Source organism: Cyprinus carpio, chromosome B22 (genome assembly GCF_018340385.1).
Source record: "Cyprinus carpio isolate SPL01 chromosome B22, ASM1834038v1, whole genome shotgun sequence".
In the NCBI taxonomy this organism is placed as follows: Eukaryota; Metazoa; Chordata; class Actinopteri; order Cypriniformes; family Cyprinidae; genus Cyprinus; species Cyprinus carpio.
In genome coordinates this window covers 8,377,239-8,402,343 of record NC_056618.1, presented here as the reverse complement: position 1 = coordinate 8,402,343, position 25,105 = coordinate 8,377,239, and the positions used below count along the sequence as shown (strand labels likewise).

The following is a 25,105-nucleotide window of genomic DNA, read 5'->3' as shown; positions in this document are numbered from 1 at the left end:
ATGTCGGAGGATTTAGAGCACAACTGATCCTGACCGTCAGTGACGCCTACATCATATTTCACGTGAAGACAATAAGGAGAATAGACTGACAGGAAGGATTTAGAGCACAACTGATCCTGACCGTCAGTGACAGTGCCTTCCAGATACCCACAAATTATACACAATCAGGTGTGCCGCTACGGTATCCAGGCCCCCTGAACATCATATTGACTCCCCTCGGTAAAAATCACATTCTGGGCCCCGTCTATCTCACCAGGTCCTTGGATTCGTCCTAACCTTTCCCCATTATGGTGCCCCTGTAAACAATATAACTACCCAAATATATAATTGCGAGAGAATGAAAATCATTGAAATATATATTTGTTTCTCCCTAGAAAAGCATGGCTAATGCAAATACATTATTATTCACATTTAAGGAAACATATCGCCCTCTAGCCAAATAACAGTTACTTACTGAAGCTAAGCAGGATTGAGTCTTGAGGTTGCTGCAGGAAGAGCTGTTAGTGTGGCCATTCTGCAGTCTGTGTGGGTCCTAGAGTGCACCGTCCTTCAGAGATGTTAAACTGAGGTCCTGACTCTCTGTGGTTGAAAAATAGCCCATGGCACTTCTCCTAAACAGCGATATCGTTGACTTGATTGCAAATGATTGCACAGATACTGTTTAAACTGAACTGAGCTGAATGAAGACATCACTGAATTCAATGATGAACTGCCTTTAACTATCATTTTGCATTATTGACACACTGTTTTCCTAATTAATGTTGTTCAGTTGCTTTGACACAATCTGTTTTGTATAAAGCGCTATATAAATAAAGGTGACTTTACTTGACTAAAATATATAGTTTAGTCATGAAACTCTAGATCGCGCAGGATGATAGGATGTTAACGTAACCGATGATATTCAGGGAGTTAAATGACTTGGCACAAGCTGATTGGTTCATGCTGCATATGCAGCCAATGAGCTAACTGCCTTGCATTTATATGGCTGGCTAGCATTCACTAGAGATTCCTGCAGATCGCTTTTCAGAGTTTCTGTGAAACCCTCCACCTTCCCCAGCTCCACCTGTATAGATCTGCTATGGCTTATTTTATGTGCTATTTGTGCAGCAGCAGTATGTCTTAAATACTCACGGCACCGTATCGCCGTATGCATTGGCAGTAGGAAGTTCATGTATGTAACGATAAAAACTCCATAATTATGGGAAGAAGGAGGCGGGAACTGGCGAACACTCAAATAAAACTTTAATTACAAAATAAACACAAAACAGCGTGACAGCCCCTCACGGACGACTGCCGCGCACAAACAAAACCCAAACACAAAATAAAACCCAGGCCTGGTCCTCTCTCGTCCTTCACTGTCGTCGCTCCTCTTTTGTATCCTCCCAGTCTCCCCTGTGGGACTCGAGACCGGTGAGTGGAGCAGGTGTCGCTCATTTCCCAATCACTCCACCGGCCTCGCTCCGTTCCCACGGCTCACGGCCCCGCCCCACTCGTCACAGTGTACTTGCTTGCAGCAGCAGTAATGATCTACAACTACAGCAATAACCAACAGCAGCAGCAATCAAGCAGCGTAGCAGATCTATATTATAACATTGTCATATCCATCACCATGCTAAAATCTTTATTAAATTAAATAAAAACAAGATCTCATTCTGAATCTCAATTAATCTTCGGGATGCCACATTTTTAACCCTAAAACAGGCAACGTGCACCACAGAGCACATATTCTGTAGCCTCTTGTAGAAGGCACGAGGAAGATTTTTTCATTCAATTCTGTTATCATCATTACAGTCAGGTGCGTTTCCTCCAAGGAGGCAAGGGAGGCAGTGTCTCCTCAAAAAGTTGGATGGAAAAAAAATGATATTACAAAAATAAAACAGTGCAAATATGGCTAAATATGTTATTAAAAGTCTTAAAGTTAGTTGCGTTTTTATATAGTTGTTAAAGCTAATCGTTTTTGTAAAGTTACAGCGGAGGCTTGCCTCCCTTCGGTCCATTGACTTTCTACAGAGACCCCTTTGCTTCCATAACTTTTCTGGATCGGTCCATTGACTTTCTACAGAGACCCCTTTGCTTCCATAACTTTTCTCCATCGTGCTATTATTGGATATGACTGGTTTTGATTGGATGTTTTTGGTTCGTGTGATAAATCCCGCCTCTTGTTTTCATGCAAGCTCTTGAATTAAGAAAATGATAGCTAATTATAAAGTAAGTAAACAACTCTCCTGCTTCGGTCCATTGACTTTCTACAGAGACCCCTTTGCTGCCATAACTTTTCTGGAGGATAATGACTGCATCAGTTTTTAGTGAGCATTCAGTGTGATTAAAATGAAAGATACTGTATATCTTTGTTTCTGTGGCAGTTTACAGAACTTTTATGACGATGAAAAAAGTATTATCCTCAATATGTACAATAAATGGTGTCACAAGGTAAACTGTGCCCCCTATTCTGGTTATTTCATTATTGTGAATTCTGGGGTGGTATGGGTTGATGAGTGTGTGAGGGGTGGGGTGGAGTGTTTTGAGGGGGTTTGATGTTCCCCCTTGGTGGTTATGGAGGGGGTGTAGAACATACACAGACAATACACAGTAATCACAGAAATCACATAAAAACACAAGGGGAGCCCCTTGATAACAATCTCTCAGAGGGGTGGGGTGTGTATGGGGATTATAAACCATATCAAGGGGAGTGGATCCCCCTCAGTAGAAATCACATTTCAGGGCCAGGGGTCCTTATTGTGCAAATTTTAATATTTACATGTAAAACTGGTAATATCACATTAAGTTTACTACATCTTTGCATGTTTAACTAGATTTTTTTTTTTTCTTGCAGGGGTTCACACAGCTCATTTTATGGTAGAACAGGGGTGTCCAACCCTGCTCCTGGAGGGCCACCATCCTGCAGTGCTTAGCTCCAACCCTGATCAAACACATCTGAAAAATCTAAGCAAAGTCTTCAAGTTTACATAAAAAATAATATGTTGTTACATTAATTACATTATATGATTGTTAAGGGATGGAGCTAAACCGTGCAGGACGGTGGACCTCAAGGGGTAGAATTGCCCACCCCTGAGAATGAAGATGGGACAGTTCAGAAATGTAAAAATACAAGAAATGTCTCTGTCTCAATTTTAGGACACTTATACATCTTATACATGCAGGATATTTTGAATATGACATATTTGCTTGCATCAAAAAAAAAAAAAAAAATAGAATAATTGAAGACTTAGGCTGTTTTTTATACCCTATAAAAGGGCAACATATCCTGGGAGATACAACTCATAAAATCCAAAATATATCAAATATTACAAAAATTCCTTTGAATATGTTCTACTTAAAGATACAGTGTGTAAATTTTAGCGGCATCTAACGGTGATGTTGCGAATTGCAACAAACAGCTCAGTCCCCCGCTCACCCCTCCCTTTAGAGAAGCTATGGTGGTAGATACAGGACTAAAGGCTGATTTATACACTGCGTCGAACCTACGCCATAGCCTACGCATAGACGCACATCCTAAACCATAGGTTACGCCGTAGCCTGACATGCACCTCTCCAAAAATCTAACAGCACGTCAATTCTAGGCAGACTGCAAGCGATGTCATTGGTCTGCTAGAATCCTTCCCTCCGTATGTACTTGAGTTTTGTGTGTTTTAATGTTACACCTTCTTATATAAAATAAAATAAACCAAAGAACAAATGTCTTATCATTTATTATACTAAACAGCATTATACAACAGTATGTGTCCACGAAAAACAATGTTGATCTGACGTGATACAAGTCCTTGTGGAGATGAAAAGAATGCCATCTTCTCTTGTTCCATTGTTGTCTCCTTTAGTAGTTTTAAATAAAGATTTAACGATTTGATATTTATTTGCCGCCGTCTCACGGCTATAATGCTTCTCCGACGAGTCACTTCTTCTTTGGCTTTTGTCATGGTACTGCAGGTTACACCAGCAACATGCCAGTGGACACTGCAGACTAGTGGACAACTACGCAGAAGTATATATGTGATAGAAGAAATGTGATATGAAATGATTTTTTTTGCTGATCATTTTCCACTCTTGTCTGTTTTAGGGTTAAAATTTAAAATATTGCTTGTGTGGTTTTTTTATATAAAAGATTATATAAAAATGTGATATGAAAGGATATTTTTTTTTTATTTTTTTTTTTTTATTATTTTATTTATTTATTTTTTTGATGATGTTAAAGAGTTATATCATTTGCTAATGATTTAGTTGTTTTGTTGTAGTGGTGTGGTAGTGAGAGATTCAAGGGTTTGGATTGTTGGGATTGGTGTGGAGCATGAAGCACTAATTCTGGCCAAAAAAACTTTCAATTTTCCAAAAAATCTCAGTGAACATACAGCAGGATCATTGTGGGGAGTTTCAAGTGTGGTATTCAGAAACAGGCTAAATAAATAGTCATTAAAGCGGTACAAGGTCTTTAGCAATTATACTGTATATCCAGTTTAGCATTAAATTAACACTGTGTGTGCTCATCTATATGTCTTATTTTATCGTAATCGTGGCCAGCAGTTTAGACATTAATGGCTATGTGTTGAGTTATTTTGAGGGGACAGTAAATTTACTTTGTTATACAAGCTGTACACTCACTACTTTACATTGTAGCAAAGTGTCATTTCTTCAGTGTTGTCACATGAAAAGATATAATAAAATATTTACAAAAGTGTGAGGGGTGTAATCACTTCTGTGAGATACTGTCTGTCTGTGTGTGTGTGTGTGTGTGTGTGTGTGTGTATAAATATATGTTATTATTTATTTATTTATTTATTTATTCAGTTTTGAACAGTTTTTAATATTACTGAATCACTTTATGACACTCACCACTGACTGAAATCTCCTGACTCTGCTGATGCTCACCGAAGGGTTGATGCAGCTGTTGGTGATTTCTAGTTTATAAAGTCTGGAGTCTGTGGTTTTAATGTTTGTGATGTTGATAGATCCAGTCTGATGATACAGCTGCAGTCTGTCTGTGAATCTCTGAGATTTCCAGATTTCTGGACCTCCAGTAGTATAAGCAAGCTGATTGCCATTAAAATACCACATTAATAATATTTTTTTTTTGTTATAACACCAGTGTCTAACGTAATATATATTCCCCCACTTCTTCCCTAAGGTCATCTTCACTTCATTAATCTCTACAGCAGACACACTTGAAACACAAATGAACCGAGTTATATCATCTTTCTATGAATAAAATAAAATAAATAATAATAATAATAATAAAAATAAACATGAGAAAATCATGAGAGAAAAAAATAACATTATTATACTGTAATCTATCTGAGTTTCTGGTTGACCGACTTGAATGATGGCTAAGTAAGGGATAATGTACATCCAGCCAGTTGTTATCATGGAAAAAAAATGTTTACTTACAGAAAACACAGATATTTTCTTTAACTAAACAAATTTATTCTGCTTAAGTAATGGGATTAAGCAAAGTTTATCAGAAATATTTGATTTCCACTGTAGAAAGAATGTGTGTTCAGCTCTTATATCTGACTACGCTGATGAAAGCAGTTTAATAGTTTAGGTAGTTTAAAATTTAGATTGCATGATCTCTTTTTTCTCTTTGTTTATTTCTCCATTACAATTCAATACAATAAATGTACCTGGATAAAAACCTGGAAAAAATGGAGGCGTTAAGTCTCCATTAAGTCAAATAAGTCCTTGCACGTCGCCTTTTTTTTTTTTTTTTATTTTTTTTTTAGTTTCCATCAAAAATCAGTATAGTATCTGGTCGCTGTAAAATTTACAGCAACCTTTTTACAGTAAAATACGATATCTGCCGAGTTATTAGGTCATGTTTTCTTTCCTTTTTTTCAAACTGCGACAAACAGTATACTTTCTCTGCGGAACATGATATATCCGCTCAACCAATCACAGCGCACCATTCCACGCACTGTAAACAGTAACAACCAAAGCGCACAATTCCACGCACTCTAGACAGTAATGGAGGCGCTTTGAATACACCCGGCATCCTAGTTTTTCTCATCTACTTTGTACTTTGTGATCAACATACAAGGGCTGCATGATAAATTGCATGTGATTGTCATACGCATCGCGTCAGTAAAGCCGATTCTGTGCTAAATCTCCATTGCGTTCTTTTAGATGGAGTGGCGTTTAATACACAGAGCCGTACATCACTGACAAGTTATGCAATATCGCGTTCATAATCGCAGATGATTCGCATTCGATTATGAACGTGATATTGTGTAGCTTGTCAGTGTAAGTGTTTTCATTAATGCCATTAATGTTTTTGCTTATACAGCATATAGCTCTAGTCAACTAAATGAATGTAACATGGCAAAGATGAATGCACTTTTGCAAGCTGAATGTAAGGGAAATGTCATTTTGGAATTTGGAATCTGTGGTTTAATGTGATATTTTTGTTCATGTTCTTGTTCATGATGAAATTTTATTTTATTGCTGTAGGCCTAATCAATTTATAGCATTAATAAGATGACCTGTTGAAATCATTTTGGGAGCGATGACTGGTTGAATGTATTTTTAGTCCAGTGCCTGTATATAAAATTAGTATTGACCAAGTTTAGAGCCTGTCATATATGGAACTTACTATGTTGTGTATTTTGATGAGTTTAATGAGATATGTTTCCAGCAACACAGAACTTTCCCCTAATGTTCTTTTTATGGATCCCATTTGGTTATTTTTAGCAACCATCAAAGAATGTTCTGGGAAAGATCAACTAACGTTCTCAGAACATTCTGGAAACCAAAAATCATTAGCTTGGCTAGATGAAAGAGAAATCCAAAATGTGCAGGCTTGAGAAGCACTGATTTAACATTTTATTTAAAATAAAATTTTAGTGGAAAAAAGATGAAATTGCAACCAGATGTGAAGTCTTTCATCTTTTTAACAACAGATAGCCTACACCTACAAACCGCCACACCTGCAACAAAAGTTCATGCATGAGATGTTTGGCCATCAACTGATCACACCATCATTGTGAGGAACCACAGCAGGTTTCTGTTTGACTTCATGTTTCATTTTGAGCTGATTGTATCGCACCTCAGTAACACCTACAATGAAGGATGGGAAATACACTTACCTGTTTTTTCATTCACTCTTACACTTTTCTTTTGCTATAACACTCTTCTTTTACATATTTAATACAATTAGACAGCTACCTTAAAAACAATGTTGAATTATAAAAATAATAAGTGTTTTTACTTTGAGAACATTTAAAGTCTTAATAAGAGCCTTAGAAGAGCATTTATATGTAACTGCTGTATACTATATTATATGTACTGCTGATAACGTGCGTTCATTAGGAGAGTCAAACTCTGTAGTTTGAGGATTCACATCATGTGTTTTCAGCAGATGGTCTTTTTGATCAGACACAGAACTGGTAAAGAAAATGCTTTACATGCTTATTTTGTTCTGTTTGTGCAGGAGGCATCTGATTGGTGAGTTACAAAAGCATTTTTACTGCTTATTTTTTCTGTTTCAGAACATACTGTATACTGTTGCTTTGCATTTGCTTTCCTTCCCAGATCAAATCAAACTGAGGTTTATGTTGCTCATCTGTCTGTTCATTATGTGAACTTTTATCTTTTGTGTCTTTGATGCTGTTGATCAATTCACAATTAACTAATGCAAACTGATTTCAGTCTTTCTAAATCAACACAAAACTGGGTTCAAGATCTTTTCATGTTCTTTAGGTGTGTCTGGTTCTGAGACAAATAGAACACAGTCAGTGTCAGTGATGGAGGGAGATTCTGTAGCTCTAAACTTCTTACTTCTTACTGCAATACGTGACGATGAAGACATTCTGTGGAAATTTGGAACTGAAAAAACTCTCATAGCTAAAATCAGTAGAGAGGCTAAAATCTTCTTCACATATGATGTTCCTGATGGGAGATTCAGAGACAGACTGAAGCTGGACAATCAAACTGGATCTCTGACCATCACAAACATCACAACTCAACATGCTGGACGCTATGAAGTACAGAGAAGTGGATCGAAACTGACATCAGAATTATTTAGTATTTCTGTCTATGGTGAGTAAAAAAAATACATTTGTCCTTCAAATATTATTACTTTATTTTACTGGAACCATTTGTATTATAAAATTAAGTAAGATATCAGATGTGTAATCACACAACACAAAGTCCCATTAAATAAAACATTTACTCAGGGAATTAAATTAAGCATTTTCTTTTATTTCATTTTTACTTTCACATGTTTTCCAGCTCGTCTGCCTGTTCCTGTCATAAGAAGAAACTGTTCTTCTTCATCATCATCATCTTCATCACAGCAGAATTGTTCATTGGTGTGTTCAGTGGTGAATGTGGGTCATGTGACTCTCTCCTGGTACAAAGGAAACAGTTTATTGTCCAGCATCAGTGTGTGTCTGATCTCAGCATCAGTCTCTCTCTACCTCTGGAGGTGGAATATCAGGATAAAAACAGCTACAGCTGTGTGCTCAACAATCCCATCAGCAACCAGACTCAACATCTGGACATCACTCAACTCTGTCAGTCATGTTCAGGTACAGCAGCACTGACATATGTGTTTAGTTACTGACCTGATCTCTGTCTTTTGTTGTAGATCAGACTGAATCATTCACTTCTTTATGATTACAGCACTGGATGGACACATTACTTCACAAACCGTGTCTCTGATAGTGTTAATCTCTGCTGCTTTTGCTGGACCTCTGTTGATCATAGCTGCAGTCAGTATCTTCTGCATCTGCAGGAAACACAGAGAAACTGATCAAGAAGGCAAGTGTTACAGTATTTAAGAAAGAACTGTAAGTAGTATTTGTAGTTTTCGGGTTTTACAATTTCTGTGAATTACATTAACATCACAACATACAATATGTATGTATAGCTGTATGATAATAGATGGTGCCATTTATATATATATATATATATATATATAGATATATATATATATATATATATATATATGGATATATATGGAATTAATACACACACACACACACATATATATAATAATAAAATATATTATATTATTGTTTTTAATGCAGATTTATTATTATATATATTAGATATTATATTTTTTTCTGTTATATATTATTTATTTTTTTTTTTTTACAGTTGCTGTTGCGACTGAAAATGAAGCAGTTCAGACTTGTGATGAAGAGATCATTTACGCCGATCCGACATTTTACAAACGAAATAGACAGAAACAGGTAAGTGCATTTTTATGTGTCTTATTGTGCTTAATGATGATCTGACACACATAATACAAATACAAATAAAAAGACTATAGTATTTTTTTTTTTTTTTTATTCTGTTGATCTGATGGGTTCGGTAGATCAGTGGTAGAATTGGTGGGTTGTGACATGTGACTACAAAAATGCGTAGTGAAAGCCTGGTAAATCACACTGCTGCTGTTATTCATGCATTTGTTTCTGAATCTGAACTTTGCAATTACATTTTCAATGATTTAAAAGTGAATTAAATCCCTTTTATTAACAATTGTTGTTAATTTTTGTATCTTGTGTGATGTTTTTTTTACAGACAGCTGCAGATGAGAATCATGTGGAGTATGCACCTATCTGCATAAGAAAATGAAACTTTCATTTGGCATTTGGATTTAGTATGTGATCTTTGATCTTTAGAAGTACTAGACAACATCCAAGGTTTGGGGTGGTTGAGAGTCCACACTCCAGACTCTCTGAACTTTACACAAATTCTGACACAAAAATGTATTAATTTACATACATGATATGGCTCACAGCATTCCCACTGGGAGTACCAGCTCAGTTTGAGAGTGTAGTGAGTTTGTTCCAATGATAATGTTTGACAAGTAATATATTCTCTCAAATCAAACAATGATATTTCAGTGAAACATTAGAATGTGAATGTGAAATGTGCAAATATCATGTATTTTTTTTTAAGTGAAACATTAAGAGGAATATTATAAGTACATACACTTGATGGCCTCACTTTTGTTTTTGAACTGGTTTTGTTTCCAAGGCATCAACGCAGGCTAACAAGTGTCTGTCTGCCACGCTACTCATGACTTCTTTAAAGGATTATTCTGCCAAAACTAGCCCAGTGGTGGAGTATAAAAGTAGGCCTAGTCCAATTCAGCGGACTCACTTCAGCAAGCAGTGAAGCATACATGTGTTCCTCCCGTTACTGACTGTTAACGATGTAACGATGAATAAACCTTTCTCATGATGGGCCTTTAGATAACACACTCTTAATTGCTACAAATGGAACTGAAAATGTCTTGCACGCTACTTGTGACTTGCTTAACGGAGCAAATGGACTAGGCTACAACTATTTTTCAGCAGAAAATGTTTTAAGTACAATAACCACTCTCTTAAAAAATAAAGGTTCCAAAAGGGTGTTTTTGCAGTGATGCCATAAGAACCATTTTTGGTTCCCCAAAGAACCTTTTCAGTGAACAGTTTCTAAAAGAACATTTTAGAAATCTAAAGAACCTTTATTGACTATAAAGAACCTTTTCTGCATTTGAAAGGTTCCATGGATGTTTAAGGTTCTTTATAAAACCATTGATGCCAATAAAGAACCTTTATTTTTAAGAGTGTATGGCTACTGATAAAAGGTTTCTGTATTGAACAAACTTTAAAAAATGTATCAAAGGAACAATAGATTAAAAATAAAATAGTACATTCTTTGAAAAGAAAATATTTTGTTACATAAATATGTTACTGCCCACACTGTTACTTCCAAGGTTTGGGATTTTCGACTGGCAGCTTTTGAAGAGAGTAATCTGTGTGTGAGCGCTAGGGGGCGCTCAAAGGGTTCGGGCTGAGCACGGGCAAAAATTTATGGGTGAGTTCCCATTTCAAAGATTTATTAAGCAAAAATTAATTGTTAGCATTTCAGGTCTACAATTGAGCAGAAATAACAACAATTGCATACAACAATTATTAAGAACAATTAAGTATTTTAATATGAATAATACAAATACAAGTAATGCCACAGAGTACAGAAGATATCTGTATGATGAAATTAGACATGCTGCTACTTACATCTTTTTGTACTTTTTTGTAACAAGAGCTTTATGGTTAGCTTATGAAAAAATACAGTATTGGCTACAGAAGGTGCACACATTGAAATAAAATGTGATTTGAGGCATTTTTTATTAAGATGATAAAATTGGGTGACTTGTTTATGTTTAATGCTCTTTTATGTCTGTATTTAAAACAGTTTCTGGTATGTTAGTGCTTTGGGGGTCACCACTGTGGTAAAGAGTAAAGCATGTGCTTATGTTGAGGACCTTGTAACGTGAACCAAAGTTGTTAGGTATGCTGTGGAGGTAACAAAATCATCTCATGGCTATGCGTAACAAGTTGGCTAATGCCTGAGGGTAAGGAAATCCAGCATACCTTTTTTTTTTGAGTGTAGAAGGTTTGTTTGCCTAATGATTTATTTAATAATAATTTATTATGGGCCAACTCAATTACATTTCTTCGCAATAATTATTTATTTTTTTTATTTTTTTTTGAGTTGGGGCTACACATATTTATTTGGATGGAAATTTTGCCCTCAATCCAATTAATTTTTTTTTCTTTCTTTCTTTTTTGCGAGAGTAGTAAGAGAACTTAACAGGTTTGCAACAGTACCATGAATTTGATGCGAGCGGCTATTGGGAGCCAGTGTAACCTGATGAGGAGAGGAGTAACGTGAGCTGTTTTTGGCTCATTGAAGACAACCCTCGCTGCTGCATTCTGGATCAGTTGCAGAGGCTTGATAGTACATGCAGGGAGGGCCGCCAGGAGAGCATTACAATAGTCCAGTCTGGAGAGAACAAGAGCTTGGACAAGAAGTTGGGTGGCTTGCTCTGACAGGAAGGGTCTAATCTTCCTAATGTTGTATAAGGCAAATCTGCAGGACCGGGTCATTGTAGCAATATGGTCTGTGAAGTTTAACTGATGATCCCTTAACTGATGAGAAGTAGAGTTGAGTGTCATCAGCGTAGCAGTGATAGGAAAAGCCATGCTTCTGAATGACAGATCCTAATGACGTCATGTAGATGGAGAAGAGAAGTGGTCCAAGTACTGAGCCTTGAGGAACCCCAGTAGCAAGTTGTTGTGACTTAGAAACTTCACCCCTCCAAGACACCATGAAGGATCTATCAGAAAGGTAGGACTTAAACCACAGGAGTGCGGTTCCAGAGATGTCCATCTTTCTGAGGGTGGACAGGAGAATCTGGTGATTAACAGTGTCAAAAGCAGCAGACAGGTCCAGCAAAATGAGTACTGAGGATTTTGAAGGTGCTCTTGCCAGTCGCAGGGCTTCAGTAACCGAGAGCAGGGCAGTCTCAGTTGAGTGTGTTTGAATATTTTAAGATGAATAGAGGACGTCCTTTGAAGAGGCTAGTTTTCTACACCACTATCCTATAAGAAAACTTTAACAGGATTGTTTTGTAATGATGAATTCCATTTAACTTTCTATTTTTCTTTCACATGACTGATGTTTCAGTTACACATACACACACTGTACACTTTAAAAGTTTATAATTTTGCAGTTAAAAATCCAGTCATCTTCCCTAAACAACTTACACATTTCAAGGTGCAGTACTGTCCTATATATTTAGTTATTCATATTTTTGTATATAGAAAACACAACCAGAAATTCTCACCTGTTACACCTGCAACGACCAGCTCAACTCCAACACATACTCCTGCTATAACAAGAAACTCAATCCCACCTGTCATGAAAAAAAAAAGTCATTATTTTTCAGATTTCAGATATATTGAGTAAACAGATGACACCCAAGTAGGATACTCACTAGAGCCACTCCCACTATGGCTCTTTTCGTTGATAAATTGGATGCTATACTGACGATGGATGCTGGTGCTGTTAGTGATGATCTCAAGATGATAAAGTCCAGAGTCTGTGGTGATGGTCAGAGATCCAGTCTGATGATCCAGCTTCAGTCTGTCTCTGAATCTCCCGCCAGCATCTTCAAACTCAACATCTGTAGAGATCTGGCTGGTATCTCTAGCGATGAGAGTATCGTTAAAATACCACTTCATCAAATAATTTGTGTTTTTTATTACACCAGGATCTAAAGTGACGGATTCTCCTTCCTTTGCTGTTTTGGTCTTCATTTTATCCGTCTCTATTGAAACAAAGATAATAACGAGAACTTGGAAAGGAAATCATAAAAGCTTTGCACAACAAGACATTACCAGACTCTGAACAGAAATAACTGGTGACACTGATGACAAGAAAACAATTAATTAAATGAATAAATGATTAAAAGTCCCTGAAACACAAACTGAAACCAAAAGTCATGCTGAATCACTGCTGTAATAATAAACACATTGTGAATAAGCATGTAGACCCTGAGTTTTTAAACATTTATTATACGACTCACCCAGGACAGTGACTCGAAAGATATTTTCGCTCATGCTGCTGGTTTTGATTATCTGTAATTTATAATCTCCAGAGTCTGTGGTGTTGATGTTCATGATAGTCAGAGATCCAGTCTGATTGTCCAGCTTCAGTCTGACTCTGAATCTCTCATTACCTTCATTACACTGAACATCTGTACAGGTCTTACTGAGATAGTCACTGATTTGCGCTATGCGAATGTCATTAAAAAACCATTTAATCTTTTCTTGCTGGTTTGTTTTAACATCAGTGTTAAGACTGACTGAATCTCCCTCCATCACTGACACTAAAACACTGTCTTCAACAACATCTGCTGCACCTGGAGAAGAAATGAAATGTTCACTATAAATAACTCTTAAGAAAGCATATACAACAAGCACCATGCATTTTTCCCCTGCAAAGTTCTAATTTTTAAATGTATGTTGTGTAAGCCTTTGTCAAAGACAATTTTCTATCATTCTAGGGTAGACAATAAAGCTATATATATATATATATTGAATCAACTTGTGCCAGCTTATGAGAATTTACTCAAATAAGAGAAATAAGATCAAGAAATGTCAGAAAACAAACAAACAAAAAATGTAACAGAAAATAAACTACAATTAAAAAAAAAAAAAAAAACATCATGATTACCATCCTGACTAAAAAGGTGAATTTTCTCTATTGTCCCTCTTAAAAGCTGAAGTAATTATCTCTATTATGCCTCAAAAACCATTAGTCATAAGTAGTCTACAGAGATATGGTTTGCAATTCTTTTTGGAAATTAATCAATTAATTCTTTATAGTTGTCTCTGCAAAATAAGCTGGGACAGAAGTAGGCATTTGAACACAGACAAATGCTGTGTTTAGATGAATGCCAGGTCTGGCATTTTGAATGTTTAGTTTGTATTTTGACCATTTGGGCATGCCCCCAAAAATAGAGTGCAAAATCATAAAGGAGCTCAAGAAGGCAAGCATGGCTCGCTGCATTCGCTGCACATCCAACCCCGCCCACATCCAAGTGTGATGTCAGAAGCCATGTCCGTGTCCAATACACAACCTTGTGATTCCCCATCCCAATTTCGGGGAAACCTGGAAGTATGTTAAAGAAATTATGCCAGTTTCGAGGATCTAAGTAAAATCTTGCATTTCACTAATAAATGTTTTCTTATTTTTTTTAAAGGATGGTTGGGCTAAAATTGCACAAACTAAATGCATCAACACGTCATCATTTGGCATTTTTTGGAATTTTTATTAATTTTATTATTTTTATAATTATAAAAATCAACTATCATGAAGTCAGATGAACAGTTCTTGATATGCAGTAGATATACTGCATAGAGATTCCTTGCTCTGATAGATTATTCGTGGAACATGGCATGCCCTTCAAGTCTTGTTCATCAAGAGAATTTGATTTGAATGTGTCCAGGTCCTCCGGATACTTAAAGAAGAATAAAAAGACACCTCTTGCTTCATCTGATTCTCTGCATTGGTGAAACTGCAGCAAGGATATTAGAACCTCCCATCCCCGAACTTCTCTGCATCAGGCCTGGACCGAAAATGTGTAGGATGCTGTAAAACATAAATTAACATTGAAAAAAAAAAAAGAGAAAAGAGAAAAAAAAAACACATTATGTGAGAAGGCTACAAAGGTAATCTGTCACACATAGGTGCTGATTTATGTTTCTGCCGGTAACAACACAACAAGTGAAGGTGATGTGACATACAGCCAAGTATGGTGACCCATACTCAGAATTTGTGCTCTGCATTTAACCCATCCAAAGTGTGCACACACACAGCAGTGAACACACACACACCGTGAACACACACCCGGAGCAGTGGTGGGCAGTTTTTTATGATGGGGGGCTCATTAGTGGTGTTGTTGGTGTGATGATAGTAGAACACAAGCTTAGGGTTATGAGTCAAACTCTCTAACCACTAGGCCATGACTTGAGGGCGGATAAGAACCTAAAAATGTACTGTTTAGGAACACGAAAGATCAATGCATACTGTATCTATTATTCAGTGACATTAATAGTCTCAATATGACCAAACGTCCATATGTGACAAGTTGGGAGTGAGAACGTGTTGCAATAATAAATCTTTCTTTGAGGGTTGCGTTTCACTTAATAAAATGATTTAATAAATACCTGTTTACAATAAGCACTTATTCGTGCGTACACAGGACAAAGTTTGAGGGCGCACACTACGTAATATCTGAAGGAGCGTAGAGCCATGATCATTATAGGCTATTGGAGAGCAAGCCTGCTGCAAACCGAAAGATCTGTGCACCCTTGGGCACCCTCACGTATTACAATAATGCACTCTGGAAAACGACAATAAAACTAAGCTGCAATCCATTTCTTAAGAGTATCTTGTGTTTTTCATTGGATGCTCAATCATTTCCGTGGGTGCTCGAGTCCCTGAGCACCCTTGGGATCGGCGCCTATGCTGTCACATACAAAAAGTAATCAAGTAAGACACAGTAAAATGATGTGGTTGCTCAACCAAGTCACTGACACATATAGATGGGTTAAGCAAAACAAATGTTATTATTCCTGAGAACTTTTTAACTGCAGGCAGATATACGCCTACATTATGGTACAGTACAAATATTTGGAGCGTCCCTTATTCTCTCCCTTATATTCTTAAAGAATAAACACTTATTTTCTACAAGAATACAAGAATAAACACTAGAGAATCAGAATCACAAGTGTCCCTTATTTTCCATTTCTGAGGTTATTTAGCAACTCTAATGATGACGTAATTATCTTTTGACTCCCCTGACAGGGGCATCTTGCTAAAAAAAAAAAACAAACAAAAAAAACAACAACAACAAAAACAAAACAAACAAACAAACAAAAAAAAACCCTCAGTTGTTGGAGATATGCCAGCAAATAACAGATAAAAAAAAATAATAATAATAAAAAAATAAAAATAAAAAACTCCAAGTGGGTCGGTCTAAGGCATGAAATTCCAGGGCTGAAAATGAGTCCCACTCCAGCCCTGTATATGTATGTGAGTGAGTGTTTTGTGTGGGGGGCAGGTGAGTGGGAGTGTGTGAGTGGGTGAGAGATGAATGTTATGCTATGTATGTGAGTGAGTGTTTTGTGTGGGGAAGTGATGAATGTGAATGCATGGGAGAGAACGACACATTAGCAATCTCTATAGTGCAGGGTATAAACCTGCACATGCACACAAACTACGCACGCATAAAATTTGTCAACGTTTTAAGTCTTGGTAAAGATTTTTTACTTACAGACAGGGCAAACAACTTCTTATTCTTTTTGGCGGTAAGCAAACAACTTCATCCACTTCCCTTCGACTTGTCTTCTGGTCTTGTATTTATTTTTATTTTTGTCTGTGAGATCTTGACACGCCCCCCCCATCTTCTGGTCTAGACTTGTCTTCCTGTTTATATGTTGGCGTGACCACAGACCATGGCTTCTGACGTCACACTTGGATGTGGGCCAGGTGAGATGTCGTCGATCCAAAAAAAAAATAAAAACATAAAAAAAACCGCTGCCGTGAAATAGAACCAGATCCCTTTCGCAGTTGAATATGCTTTTAACAACTCTTATTATATATCAAGCATGTCATGAAGTTACGTTACATGATTTGACTGATTTGGACGTTAAATTCGGACATTTATGTGGAAAGGCGAATGATCGAGCATCACTGTTTCATATCCGTTATCATGTTTTTATAGTACTTGTAAATCGAAACCGAAACTAAAATGCTATTCATTGTACAGTCATAATGTCATAATGGTCTTAAAACAACGTTAAGAGTCGAGTCGAGTGTTAGTGATCCGAGGAAGCAGGCTATAATGTTATAACACTGCGCTACATTCGCCATTCCGACTTACCAATCTGTAAAACCCACACTGCGATGAAAATTAACAGCTTCATCAAGTTTTCTCTAAAAAAAACCTTTCAAAAAATAAATAAATGAATTAATATAAAAACAAAAAGTTCCGTTTTCCTGTTTACACCATCTCCGAACGGATGTAGGCTGTCATATGAGGGCGGTGGATGGCTTTGAGGTAGCTGTCAGATGATCGTGAGTGGCTGAGCAACATTTGTTATTTTTTTTTTTTTAATGGGTCAAGGATCCAACTAAATTGCTAAACTGACATGGACATCTTCGTGTTCCTCGTAGAAACTCATATTTGCTTTAAAGTTAATATATATATATATATATATATATATGTATAAGTTTATATATATATATATATATATATCCTTATGATTATACCTTTCCCTCTTCAAAAAAAAAAAAAAAATTTTTTTTAAGTATTTTTTTTTTTTTTCTCTTTCTGTGTAATTCAGCGCATCTGTTACAGTACTGTAACCATACTTTATAGGCTATTAGACACCTCTACTAAGTTACAACACTAATGATTACCCAATGATAAGACACTGGTTTTATTGTAAACTAGAGCAATGACAGCACTTTAACACTCTAAAAGCACTTTAATGAAAAATTATTATTAAATCAATTAATGATACATCGATGAACAGTAGCATTTCTTATTTGACAGTTTTTAAAACATTATTTTTAAATGATTAATTTTATTTGACTGTAAAGCTGGTCTGTGCAGGAAGGAAGTCAGGCTGTGAGGTTCATGACAGCAGGACAGAAAGAAAGTCTTCACTTACAAACCAAACACACATCAAACAAATGGTCGTTCTCTTGCATGAGCTACTTGTCTACCCCAAACAGATCAAACTTGAAGAAAATCAGACCACAGCAGGTTTCAGTTTGACTCAGATGTTGAGCTGCTCACGTAACACTTCTGTAAGACACACCATGAGAGATGGATAGTCAGAAACTTCAGAAAATTCAGAAACCATCAATGTTTAAAAATTCAAAAATCAAAATTCACAAATTTCAAAATTCAGATGTCTGTTTGATAAAGATTTTTATTTTTTGACACACTGATAGATAGATAGATAGATAGATAGATAGATAGATAGATAGATAGATAGATAGATAGATAGATAGATAGATTGCAATCGTATAAGATCACTGCATGGCACATTCTGCAACATGGATCTACAGTAATTGTAGACTGTATGATGATGACACCTATTGACTCGAATGCAACGGCACACTTTTCTATAGAAGAATAAAATGTCAACGGCATGGCTAGGGGTAAAAAAAAGAGCATGATAATTCACACTTTAGAAATTGTAGTTTTCATGTGTGCTTAAAAAAGTGGAGGTGGCAAAAGAGGAAGGGGAAAGAGCTTGAGGTAAGCAGTTTTATGTTTTAGCGTCATGTCGCGTTGATTTAATGCTGTATTTTCAGTATGTGGGTCGCAGCAGCAAACACACTGTGCGATGATCGTGCTGAATATTTTAATGTGTCAGCACACCGATTAGAAGTCACCATCACAGAAATCGCCACGATTGTTTCAAGATGCCAATCTTTCATATGGGACAATTCCATCAGAGATGGCAGAGAGAACAGAGACTCACACTGCGTTTTCAGTTAATTATTCTTTGCTTTAAAGGGGTCATCAGATGCAAAATTCACTTTAGAAGTTGTTTGAACATAAATGTGTGTTGGAAGTGTGTGTACACATCCATCTTATAATGATAAAAATCCACCCAGGGTTTTTTTTTTAAAATCCCTATTTTAAAATCCCCTTTCTCAAATCAGGCTGTTCTGAGATTCCTGTCAGAATGACGTAGTTCTGCACGGGCCCCTCCCACAATGGTTTATTGACAAGGCCGTCTTATCTTAGACACCACTGTGTGATAAGCAAATGTTTCTCATCTGGATAACCAGTATCTCCCTAGTAAAGTTTTGATGGATGAATACTGCAAACAAGAAAAATACAATTGTGGTGACGTACAGGAGTCATACAGAAAGTACATGCGAGTCTGATATATTGATGTGCAAACAAACCATTTATGAGCGCTCCTGACGCACATACTGTATTTAAAGCACATTTTAGCACATTTACATTTCCACACACATTCAGGATAATGTTTTGATTTGTCATGTCACCTGTGTATGTTGCTGTGTTTAGTCATTCTGAATGGATTCGTATACTGTAGTAGGTACAGTATAAGTGGTCATCTCAAGGCAGTTGGTTTAGGTTTTTTTTTTTTTTTTTGGCATCTCCATGTGGTCTTGCTCAGTATCGCAACCTGACTTGTCTACTCTAAGCTACACATACTATACACTATGGATTCTGAATTTATCAATGTATTTAACGGGTGCTTTGGTGTGTATAGTGTACTGTATATATAAATCAATTATGTGAACTTCTTATATCATTTGTTTCTTTGGTGTCCTTGTGGAGTCTCCAAGTGCCCTTTTTTGAAAAGACATCTAAATTTAAATTTGCAGAGAATACAGTTTTGTGAGAATCACCCTTAAATATTTTTGGTTTACTTTGCTAGATATAGTGAATAATGACAAAATAAATATGTTTAGATAAATGGTGCATGCTTAATTTCATAAGTGTGTAGTTAATCGCGGTTAATTACATAATAATGTTGACAGTATGTATACGTTAATTAGATTGTTTCAAGTTTTATTTTATAAGTGTGTAGTTGGAGGATTCACACACCAGCTTCAGTGTTATCAGCAGGTCTTATTAGATCAGAGTTTTAGCTGAACTACTGAAGAAAATGTTTCTCACGCTTGTTTTGTTCTGTTTGTGTTGTCTGACTGGTAAGTTACAGCGTTTTTACAGCTTCTTTTATTTTCAGTTCAAAGAAATGAAGCTCCCGCTGCTTTTGCAAATTCACAGATATTATTGTGAGACCTACTTTGTATTCAGATCTCTTTTTAGTGAGCCTGTTATAATGAACCAAATATAAAAAATATGAAGCTATGGAAGGTGTTTAGCAGAATTAAACTTAGTTTTACCCAATTTTAATTAAGGTATCATGTAACGTGACATTTATTTTAAAATATTAAAGATCAAATTATTGATTCACACACATCTGTCTGTTCATGTGTCGACTTTCATTTTGTTTAGTGTATTTGTTGCTGTTAAAGTTTACAAACTGATTTCAGACTTTCTAAACCAACATTAATCTGTGTAAAATCTATTTGTCCATCAGGTGTGTTTAGTGAGTCAGTATCAGTGATGGAAGGAGATTCTATCACTCTACATACTGAACTTACTGAAATACACGAAGGAGGTAACATAATGTGGAATTTCGGAGTGGAAAAGTTAATGATTGCTGAAATCAGCGGACTTTATGGAATCTTTACATCTGATGTTCCTGATGAGAGATTCAGAGACAGACTGAAGCTGGACAATCAAACTGGATCTCTCACCATCATGAACATCACAACTAAACACGCGGGACTCTATGAAGTACAGATAAGTGGAGTGGAACTGTCATCAAAAAAATTCAGTTCAAAAAAATTCAGTCATTCAGTTTCTGTTTATGGTGAGTTGAGACAATTTGTTGGGCATTGAGCACATTCATGTTTTATTAAATGAATATTTTGGGTTAAAACAATTATGGGAAAATTTGTCACATATGCTTGATTATCACAAAACTCTTCTTTTTTTTTTCCTCGTTACGTTGAGGCGGACGTCAACGCGGTGCATTTTTTAAGGATTTAAAAGCATAAGTGAAGCTTATAATTCCATTAAAACACATTTATTCTTCTGTTCAAACTAGTGTATTATTTTTTGCTGTAATGCTTGTTTAAATCATTTTTTTTTTCAGTTGCTTTAGGGTTTATGGTGTTGTTGTCAAACACAAAGTTGTAAAATATGCAGAGTTTAGGTTAGCATTTAAGTTTCTAGATTGATAGTTTTCTGTTGATTTCCGGTGTAAGTGCCTCAACGTAACCTCCATTTCAGTTTTAAAAGAAAACAAGGGATAAGTCATAATTTTTGTTTGTGATAATCATCATTATGCCACCAATGCTGTTGATTGAGCTTAATTTGTTCTGAACTCTGAATATTATTATTATACTATTTTTAAAAATAAAAGTTTCTAGTTCATTTTACAGAAACTCTTACTGACCATCAACACAGTAAATCAGAAACAAGACTGATTTTAGATGTACTTATATTTCTGCTCATTCATGTTTTTCAGCTCGTCTGCCCACTCCTAACATTACCAGAGATTTTTCACAAAATCTTTCATCATCATCATCTTCATCATCATCACAGCAGAATTGTTCATTGTTGTGTTCAGTGGAGAATGTGAGAAAAGTGACTCTCTCCTGGTACAAAGGAAACAGTTTATTGTCCAGCATCAGTGTGTCTGATCTCAGCTCAGAGTCTCTCTCTACTCTGGGTGGAATATCAGGATAATATCAGGTTAAAAACAGCTACAGCTGTGTGATCAACAATCCCATCAGAAACCAGACTCAACATCTGGACATCACTCAACTCTGTTGGTCATATGCAGGTATGTTGGTGTTAATATTAACAATGATTAACTGAGCTGATCTATCAAGTTTGATAGTGTTTGTAGTAGATCAGATGGACAGATTCACGCTCACTAATGGCTCATTTTGTTCATTACAGATCAAGATTTACCTTTAGGTTTACCTTTATTGTACATAGTGTTGCTATCTGCTGCTGGATCTCTGTTGATTGTAGCTGCAGTCATAATGTGTTGCATCTGCAAGAAACGTAGAAAAACAGGTCAGGGGGACAAACAATTCATCTTTACAAAAATTTAAGACACATATTTCAATATAGTATTGAAAACTTGGTCATTTTAACACATGAGTGTATTATTGTTAATGCAGTTGAGATCCAGGAGGAAGACAGAACTGATTCAGCATTGCGTAAACCAAAAACAAGAAAAACGGTAAGAAGCTGCAAGAAGTCATAGTCATTTAATGTGATTGAAGTTTGGTGATTGAAGTTTGCAGCGTCAGACGGTCAGTTTTTTTTTTTTAATTCTTCTTCATAAAAGGACAGTCAATAGGGACTTTCATGTCATACACAAGCCATTGTGAGGCGTCTTTAGTTTATGGACAATTTATATTTCTTGACATACTGCTGTCTTAAGATTATTATTTTATATAACACCTCATTCATGATACTGTATGTAATAATATATATATATATATATATATATATATATATATATAATCTAAATACAGTATCATGAATGAGGTGTTATTAATGTGGTGTGGCCTACTTTATCATTGTTTAAAATCATATGTAAACAGTTACAACTCTACATAAAGTGGTTTGTTATTCTAAAGTAACATACAAAGTTAGCTTCTGTACCAGTAGATAGTCACAGGAAAGAAAGTAGGACACAAGCTGTTAACGCATGTTGCTGTGCTGAGTTCTGGTCTCGAGCTGCAGCTGCTCTGCGGTTCATGATCATCTGAGGAGAAATGCAGCTTTAGAGGTCACTGGTTGATTTGCAGACGCACTACAAGTACCTACAGTATCTTTTTTGTTTTGTTTGAAAGACAATCATTCTCAGCGTGTCGTAACGAACTTTAAGAATAATCTGTTGATGCTTTAACGGTGGTGATGAATGAGATTGATGTCATTTTCTTCTTGCTGCTCCAAGTTACATGTTAGCATCTATTCTGTTTTCAACAAAACAAAAAGGCTGTGTTCAGTTAATAAGGTTTGCATTCTTAAGGTTAATTAAGAGAATAATAATGCTATTTTTAATGCTAATTAAAACTCCTAACTGAATGTATTTCTCCTTGCAGAAATCAAAGGTGGAACATGTGTATGAAAACATACCCAAAAAGCGATGATAGGCCTAATATCTGCTGCAGACATTTCTAGAGAACAATACCTAAAAATATATTCTTTTCTTGGATGTCCCTGTTTTGTTTTCACTCTTTGTATCACATCTTTTGAGTTATTGTGTAAAATAAAACTGATTTTATTTAGATTAAGTTGTTCACCAGTTGCATAGTCTACAGAAATTTGCTTAAGGTTAATTAATAAATATCATATTATTCCTACCCTTCACCATGCTCCATTGGCTTTCATTTTATTTTATTTTTTTGTCTGTTTATTTATTTTTCAAATAACTGAATATGGAGTGCATTACTGATGCCTTTCTGATATTTCTGCCGTTGATGTTGTTAAAGGTATGGTTGCACAACATTTAAGTGAGATATTACTACTGCAGTATGCAAATAACTCAATCAAACAATGAGACATAATAGGCTCATTTTTAGATGAGCTTCACCTGAAATTTAGGCGAGAGTAGGCGGCATTTCCCATCGTGCTTTGTTTCAACGCAGCAGCTGGAGGAGAGAGCAACTGCGCTCAAGATTTTTGGTATGCAGTATGTGACGTCAGAATGACATCAAAGCAAGGCGGACTGCCCTCGGTCACATTTCTAACCAGCATGCATCTTGCGGTGATCGGTTCTGCACAGAGTTTGCTCATCTCAATCGAGCCTCATATGTACCCAGTGATTCCTATTTATTAGTGAGAGTGCAGTGTGAATAACTTGCAAACAATAGGTCTAAACAAGAGAAATACAAACGTAGAAAACAAGAGTGCCTACTAACCCAAAAATAAACTACCAAAAAAGAAAATGTAGGAACAAAACAGAAAACTTCAGAGAAGGCTATTCAAGGCCTTAACTAGATTGCATGAATTTACACACTGTGTTTGTCGCCTTGGCTAATTATTACCAGAAAGTGTTACAAGTGTGCTAAGATGCACACCAGGGCCCGTATTCATGAAAAATCTTAGTGCTAAGAATTGATCCTAGTAACAAAATTCTAAGAAAATTCTAGATTTGGATTTCACGCGAGCCAGATGTGGGCTGGATGTGGGCTTGCTGTCTTGGGTGTTTCCTCTTAAAATTAAAATTAAAATTTAGTTTAAAGAAAGTAATTTAGTAAGGATATTAGTCATTAAGAGAGCTTTTTAGGTCTTAAATTTGATTTTTGGGTGGAATTTTTGGGGGCTTATGAGCAGTGGACAGAATCAAAAACGCGAAGAGGGATAAGAAATGCATATTTGCAAACAATGCATCAGAAAGTGAGTTAATAAGACGCTATTAGATGGTGCAGGGATCATGTTTTTGACCGATGTTATTAGAGACAGGCTAGCATCTCCGACACATTTTTAAAATGCCAGAGCACCAGAAATGAAAGTAATCACTACAACCACGGCCGCGTTCACAACAGCGTTTACTTACAGTTTCAAAATGTCCCGTTCAAACAGCAGCTTACTGTGCAGATGCGTCTCGAATACTGTCTGTATGAACGTGCAAGGAGTCAAGCCCGTAAATGCAATCGCGTCCTTTTCTGCATCTCGTGCATGACACTGAATTTGAGTCATGCACAGAACACAAAACTGACGGAAACTGCTCCAGTTGAGAACAGTGACTGGATCTAAAACCTTCAGATGATGCACAGCTTATTTCTCCGTCGCTGTAATTTACACAGAGTGAAACCACACATTAGCGTCTCTCTCGCACTATATAAGCTAGATCACACAGCGCGTGTTTTCTGAGAACCCGGTTGTGAGTCCTGAAAATAGACGGGGTGTGAGTTCGGTTATAGAATGCAGTTGCCAATCCCGTAAATAACTGTATTGTGTGAACGTAACCGTGTTAAGTAGGCTACTCAAATGCAGGACTGACAACCGTATTCTGCTGCTCTGCGACTGTGAACGTGACTGGTAACTGGAAAAATGCAATGACAACCTATTATGATATTCTACTAGCAAAGTGATCACACAAACAATTACAGCACTTTCAGAACTTTATTGTGTCGATGTTATTCTTCCAAAGACTGT

At 36.3% G+C, this 25,105-nt stretch overlaps 1 protein-coding gene and 2 long non-coding RNA genes across 8 annotated transcripts; 1 reads left to right on the top strand and 2 right to left on the bottom strand.

Annotated features, from left to right (window-relative positions):
• Positions 1-12,195: 12,195 nt before the first annotated feature.
• On the bottom strand, positions 12,196-17,427 carry LOC109051554. 5 transcript variants are annotated; one of them, XM_042749913.1, is made up of 6 exons: positions 17,237-17,422; positions 14,833-14,940; positions 13,373-13,708; positions 12,782-13,114; positions 12,632-12,700; positions 12,196-12,386 (listed from the first exon to the last, which is right to left on the bottom strand). In XM_042749913.1, exons 3-6 carry the CDS (start codon positions 13,665-13,667, stop codon positions 12,382-12,384), a joined length of 702 nt encoding a protein of 233 aa, XP_042605847.1. In that variant the 5' UTR covers positions 13,668-13,708; positions 14,833-14,940; positions 17,237-17,422; the 3' UTR covers positions 12,196-12,381. The 5 variants fall into 5 exon arrangements, with proteins under 5 accessions (XP_042605847.1, XP_042605843.1, XP_042605844.1 ...); XM_042749909.1 differs by having other exon boundaries at positions 13,373-14,460; positions 14,811-14,940; positions 17,237-17,420; XM_042749910.1 differs by lacking the exon at positions 17,237-17,422 and adding an exon at positions 16,628-16,698 and having other exon boundaries at positions 13,373-14,460; positions 14,811-14,940.
• A 368-nt stretch (positions 17,428-17,795) lies between these two features.
• On the bottom strand, positions 17,796-24,999 carry LOC122141777. 2 transcript variants are annotated; one of them, XR_006158092.1, is made up of 3 exons: positions 24,504-24,999; positions 21,899-21,983; positions 17,796-18,166 (listed from the first exon to the last, which is right to left on the bottom strand). It is a non-coding gene; the product is annotated as an uncharacterized LOC122141777 (long non-coding RNA). The 2 variants fall into 2 exon arrangements; XR_006158093.1 differs by having other exon boundaries at positions 21,911-21,983.
• On the top strand, positions 21,878-22,158 carry LOC122141780. The gene is made up of 2 exons (XR_006158095.1): positions 21,878-22,006; positions 22,114-22,158. It is a non-coding gene; the product is annotated as an uncharacterized LOC122141780 (long non-coding RNA).
• Positions 25,000-25,105: the final 106 nt, after the last annotated feature.